This window comes from Plectrocnemia conspersa, unplaced genomic scaffold (assembly GCF_051122295.1).
Source record: "Plectrocnemia conspersa isolate PC_06_02 unplaced genomic scaffold, ASM5112229v1 ptg000001l, whole genome shotgun sequence".
Taxonomy (NCBI): Eukaryota; Metazoa; Arthropoda; class Insecta; order Trichoptera; family Polycentropodidae; genus Plectrocnemia; species Plectrocnemia conspersa.
Window position 1 is genome coordinate 17,672,934 of NW_028277165.1, and position 6,685 is coordinate 17,679,618.

Sequence of the window (6,685 nt, forward strand, 5' to 3'; positions counted from 1 at the left end):
TATTATTTGACATTGGAAAAATAATTAAAGCAGATATTAAAATATATTATAAAATTTAATTAAAAATATTTTATATACAGTCAAGACGAAGTAAAACACAGATTATTTTCATTTTTAAGAAAATATAATTCATGAATTTTGTTAAAATTAACTATGAAATATTACGTCACTTAAATTACTTTTATTTTCTGACAAATATCGGCATTTTCCATTACACCCATACCTCGCTTTACGGCCTAGATACGTTCCACGAAACTTGGCCGCTAAGCGAAAAGCCGTATAACGAATCAATTATTCTAATACAAATGCATACAAATTCAATATGTTCGGTTCCATATTTGTTAAAAATGTAACATGGTTTATCATTTAAAATGAATTTTATCTTTTTATTTCATTTAAATTAAAAATACATACATAACAAGTACATACATTTGTACATAAAATAATAACAGACTCCAAAAACCAACAATAATCCATAAACAAAAATGAAACAACTTCATGTTACATAAAATATGTGTATGAATACATATATAATTTTTTTTAAAATGGCTTTAATCTGAAGACGATAAAGAAATGGTAACCTTCAGATCACTGTCGTTCTCATTTTTCGCTGGTAAGGATGGGCCTGGCTTAAAAAAATTGCCCAACGATGTTTGTCTTGCCTTTTTGTCTCTTTCGTTCTTCAGTGATTAATAACAGCTAATGGCTGAGTTAATTCCTCGAGAAACTTTAGCACTACGTTCGACGTCAGGATCGTTTTCAAGGAAGATGTGTATTCCTTGTTCGAAATAGGAAAAAGCTTTTGACAATTTATTTGATTTAAGCTGTTTGAATACAACAGGCTCTGTCTCTTCATAAAATGCCGGTTCTGCTTGAAATTGAATGAGTTCCTTATATGAAAGGGGTTCCCTATCAGCTTCAGGTAAATCAAGCACATCACGTTCGTTCAAACCTTCAAAGCCGAGATCATGTGCTAGATCCAAAATGTTTTGCCTAATTTCAGGAAGGCAATTAACTTCCGCATCAGTACTTTTTACACATTCTGGCCATATTTTTTTCCAAACATGGTTCATTGTTGTTAATTTCAATTCCTTCCATGATTCACTGATGCTGTCAACAGCATCCTTGATGTTATAGTTTTTCCAAAATGTTTTAATTGAAGATTTACCATCGGTTTCCCTTATAAGTTGTCGGAAAGTTCGGCGTAGGTAATATGCCTTAAAAGTGGCTATTGCACCCTGATCCATTGGTTGGATCAGAGCTGTTGTATTTTTCGGAAGGTACTCAATCATGACATCTTCAGATAGTTCGGATAAATTAGTAGGATGCCCTGGTGCATTATCCAAAATTAGCCAAGCCTTGTTGCTTAAGTTATTGTCTCGCAAATATTTTTTCCCTTCTGTGCAAAAGTGATTTTTGAACCAATCCTCTAAAGTAGCTTTAGTCATCCAAGCTTTCTTGTTGGATCTCCATATGACGGGTAATTGATTTTTATTTAGTCCTTTAAGAGGCCTTGGATTTTCGGACAAATATATTAAAAGTGGTTTTAGCTTAAAATCACCCGCGGCATTTGCACCTAGTAGCAAAGTTAATCGTTCTTTAGACACCTTATAACCAGGCGCAGATTTTTCTTTTTTCGAAATGTACGTGCAATCAGGCATTCGCTTTTAATAAAGCCCTGTTTCGTCTACGTTAAACACTTGTTCAGGTTTATGACCCCTCTTTCAAAAATTCCCTTTAAAATGTTGGGATATTCCTTAGATGCGGCCTCATCGGCGCTAGCTGCTTCACCTTTCATTTTAAAATTCTGCAAATTAAATCTATTTTTAAATTTTTTAAAAAATCGACATCGAAAATAATTTTTTTGCCGTTATAGCGAAACATTTTAGGCCGTATATCGAAAACGTGCCTTAATTGAAGAGGGCCGTTATAGCGAAAGGCCGTATAAAGAGCGGCCGTATAGCGAGGTATGGGTGTACTAACAATCAGGGCCGCAGAGAGCGAGCCCGTGCCATGAGAAAACAATGATTCGCTGTAACATTTATACATCGGATGTAAATAAATAATAATAATAAGTATGTAAATATATATATTACTACATATAGAAAAGTCTAAATCATATACTATTACTAGCACCTGCCAGATAATTTATATTTTTACTGGTAAAAATATATATCTACTGGTGGAAATGTATTCCGATATGATTTTACTGAAATTACATGTTTTAAAAAATATTTTCGGGAAAGATTCGAGACTGTTTCTTTTTAGATTATCTATTAGGAATATCCACATGAAATTAAATGTATTATTTATTTATTTTGCTGCATTACACCTAGTTGTCAAATTACTTATACAATCTATAAAAACATTAAATTTATATAATTCAGTAGGTGCTGTTGTTAATTTTTTGTCATTTCTTAGCTTCAGTCTGAATTTTCAGATCGAATATCTAAATTTACTGGTAGTAATTTACATTAGTTGAATATTTCCTCTCGTGTCTAGTATTTTTTAAACCTTCAAAAAGCAATAAAAACAACAATAATTGTCACAGTAACACAAACGGAGCCGCGTCAAAAAGCTACAATCTGTTCCTTCGAATAATAATGTTTATTGTGAAAGTATTACCTAGAAAGTGGGTGCTTTTGAAGGCAATGTTCCGCTCCTTGAGAACGCAATTTCATTGTGTATGCCGATGATATAGAGAAGAAAGAGCAGATGACCCAATTTGGATCACTGTCGTACTCCAGAATGAGCGAAATACTAAAACATAAATAATTAATAGGATAAGCTGTTTAAAAATCATAAATTATTGAAAATTGACAATAAAAGCCAGTAATCAATTTAATAAGGGTTTTCTCATTTTTTTCATTAATCTACAAAGGGAATTTTGCATTATATTTAACTTGTACGAAAAAGTGTCAATTTATAAACTCTTTTTGAAGATTACATAATGACACTAAAATAACATTTTTGCCGCAAATATAAATTAACTTTTAAATTTAATCGTTTTTCAAAACTGCTATGAAAAAATACGTATTCATCATAACCAAAAGGTTTAAACATAAAGTATTACATTCAGCATAATCTTATAAATGCATTAATACTTAAAATATTTTTTTAGATAGTATAAAATTTATTACTAAAAGATAAAAGTGAAACGCTAAGAATTTATTGACGACAGCTCCTTCCGAAATAGCTTTATATTGGATGATTGATTTATTCCGTTAATTCCGCGCAATCTTGGGAATGAAGTGAATCAGATTTTGTTATTAACCCTTTTAGTGCCAAACTTATTTTGACGGTATGTTTATTATATTGAATATTTGTATGCTATTTTTATTTTAGCCATTTGATATTAATTCTGACTCTGAATAATATAATTATGACAATTTAATTTGTTGCAACATGAACAAGATGAAATTTACAAACTTTTACTTAACTAATGAAATTTAAAATATCCCTGAAGTATGTTGTATGATTTCAATTACTTATAATGAAGATAACCGAGCAGCACAATTAACGTCATTGAGAAAAAAATACTTGTTTTATTTATGCATACACATCTTGTTTAATAAAAAGTCAATGAATTTTAAACAGCACATTGCATAACCTAACTACAACGCAACAAACAAAATAAATAGGATAATCGTATCTGAATTCACATCTTTGACCCTAAAGGGTAAAAATGTTCCGGTACTTCTTTTTTAAGTACTACACCACTAATATCGACCCCTGTGCCAAGATTGTACGTACGTAGGCACACGATTTCAGCTTGAAGGTGGTGCTGCTCGCAGGTTTTAAAAAGTAGCCGTCGGAAAAGTTGATGCGCTTTGCTACCTGCTTTTATTTACGCGAATCTCTTCAACATCTTAACGTTTCTTATTACACGATTAACAATGCTTGATTCTGAACGGACAGTTAATTTTGTCAAATTTAATTTAAAGTTATTAAAATTTAAAAGTTAAATTCATCCGTCATAAAATGAATATAATGATTGAAAACATTTTTTAAAATTCGATGACGACGAAATAACATTACAACGCCTTCAGGCGTCATGTCCGGTTAATAGGTTAAATGTCATTTTGGTCTCTTCTTCACGAGATAGCGTTGTTTTTTATAGGCAAAGGTATAGTGTTTATGTATGTATAGCTTTTGTTCTAATTCACGAAATTTTACGAAATATAAGCAATTTTATCATTAGGGTTAAGTTTCAAGGCACTTTTTAATCAATCGATCCCATAAACAATGCTCGTATTGTTATACAATTTATGTAGATTAACAATGAATCTTATTTTTACGTTTCTCTTGATCTGAAATAATTAAGAGTCCACGTAAGGAATCACGCGCTTGGTTAGTGTCAGCATTATACAAATAATTATACTATCAAAATGGTTGTTTTGATAATATTATTGATGTTATTATTACGTTTTATCGCATAATACTATGTGTGACATTGTGATAGTTTGTGTTTATATTTACCTCTTCTTAAAAAAATGTTATCGCTATTTTTTAAAGCAAAACGTCTACTCACAATACTGATAAAGATAGTTTATCTTTAGCACGCCTTTATTTGCGTTTCTTTTTTATACAAATAAATATTAAGGTCCTAGGGTGTTAACTGCGTTAGATTTGATTGTATTGTAAATGAAACAAGCATGTCTATTTTGTATATAATTTCTCATTTTATTATTCTTTCCTTTTTTCGTTCAATAATCTTAAAATTAAGTAAACAATAGTTTCAGTACGCACACAATCGATGAAAAATAAATATATTCTTATATATTAAGTTTCTTACACTGTAAGAATCACAGACGAGCGAAATCGTTACGAGCTTCGCAATAATCTAAACTTAAGTCGAGTTCAGTCTTGGATATGGGCTAAGCCCTGGGATTTTAGCGTTTTTAGTATAGAGCTATCAGAGGCTGCAAGGGCACTTGGAGAGAAGGTCGAGCCCTCGCGTGCCTCTTGACGTGCTTAGCTAAATGGTCAGATCGCATGAACTTTCTGGAGCACACGTGGCAGCCGAACTTCTTTTCGCCTGTGTGGGTGCGTTTATGCCTCGAAAGCTCGTCCGAACGACTGAACTTCCTTCCGCACTCTTGCCACGAGCAAGAGAATGGTTTTTCGCCCGTATGTGTCCTCGCGTGAGCTTTCAAGTGGGACGATTTGAAATAGTTCTTATTGCAGTTGGGATGAGAACATTCGTAGAGGCGTCTACGAGGCGGAGCCGGAGGCGCGACTGCCGGCGAAGGAGCAACGACCAAGAGGGTTCCACCTACGATGAGAGCTCTCGTAGCAGAAGGACACGGCCTGGGCGCCAAAGGAGCCAAAATCCGCCTCTTCTCCTCCTGCGGTTTGATGTGAAGAACTGGTGGAGCGACTTCATCGGTTACTTTGATATCGTTGATTCTGATTTCCGGTATTTTTCTGGGAAGCTCTTCCGGTTCGGGCGTGGGGGCTTTAAACTGCGGCCTGATGCCCATCTTGTATTTGATGTTCTTGAAGATATTTTCGGTTTCTATGCGGGGCCGCTTGCACGGCGGAGGGCAGATATCTTCGGGGGTGCAAGTGCCGTCCGAGTGCGCCCTCATGATGACCGAGGGACGCACTTGAGGGACGAAGACTCTGAAGTCGTGTTCCTCTTCAGAGTCTGACGGGTGCGGGGTGAGGGGGGAGGACGTCAGGAAGCTCTCCACGCAGTGGAAGTTTACCTAATGGACAAAAAAAATATATGCGTTAAAAATTGATTTAATAATAAAGAGCGCGTCTCACTCTAGCTTATACGTTGTTATACACAAGAGAAGTTAAATAATTCGAGCTCAAGCTCTTATTATTTTTGTTAAATATATTTTAAAATTTACGTTTTTACGTTTGATGTTTAAGGAATATTATTATATTGTGATCACATTTAGGAAGCGTTAATAATATTGAGGGATTGACAAGTCAACAAATGTGTATGTTTCATATGGTACTTTAAATTAAATTAATCAAAAAGTTTTAATAAAAAAAATATAATTAAAAACACTTTTGCGATAAAAATGTATTACGCGCCGAGAATGAGGGACTACAAATTAATATTTCAATATGAGTGGTAGGAGTGTGGGAGATCACGCGTTGCGTGTTGAGATTTTTTCATTTTACAAACATATGAATTAAACTCGATTTAAAAACAAATGAATCGCAATAAGCGATACTCACTTTGGTCTCTTTGTGCATGGGGGGCGAAGACGGGGGCGTCAGCGGGGCGCACATCTGACCGTCGATCGAGATGGAGCCCATCAAATCCACTTCGGAATACACCATTTTTGTCTCTAGTTTATAACAACAATAACTCTCTTTTTAATTGAACTGTTGCGAAATGAACATCGTCTTTGTCCGTTACGAGCACGACCGACCAGCGCGAGCGTCGTCGGTTGAATGAATGCCGCCAGCGATGTCGGTGTGCGCTTCATGTTTTGTACGCGTGATGCGGCCCGGTCGCCCAATAGCGAGCGGGGGCTCGTCTCGCTCGTCCAATAACAGGCCGGGCGAGTGCGTGATCACCGCGTGCTGTTCACGTGCTCGCGGGCTGACGGTCGGGGCCGCGTGACGTCACCGAGAAATGTGGGGCGCGCATCGCTGTGCCTCCGCGCCACACCCCTGCCGCTCCGGTTGCGCCACAACAAACCGTTGCGCGAATGCTGCA

General features: G+C 35.6%; 1 protein-coding gene across 1 annotated transcript; it reads right to left on the reverse strand.

The window, feature by feature from the left end:
• Nucleotides 1-4,662: 4,662 nt before the first annotated feature.
• Nucleotides 4,663-6,419, reverse strand: LOC148239039 (uncharacterized). Its single transcript, XM_088189680.1, has 2 exons — nucleotides 6,199-6,419; nucleotides 4,663-5,711 (listed from the first exon to the last, which is right to left on the reverse strand). Exons 1-2 carry the CDS (start codon nucleotides 6,301-6,303, stop codon nucleotides 4,902-4,904), a joined length of 915 nt encoding a protein of 304 aa, XP_088045806.1. The 5' UTR covers nucleotides 6,304-6,419; the 3' UTR covers nucleotides 4,663-4,901.
• Between the last annotated feature and the right edge of the window lie 266 nt (nucleotides 6,420-6,685).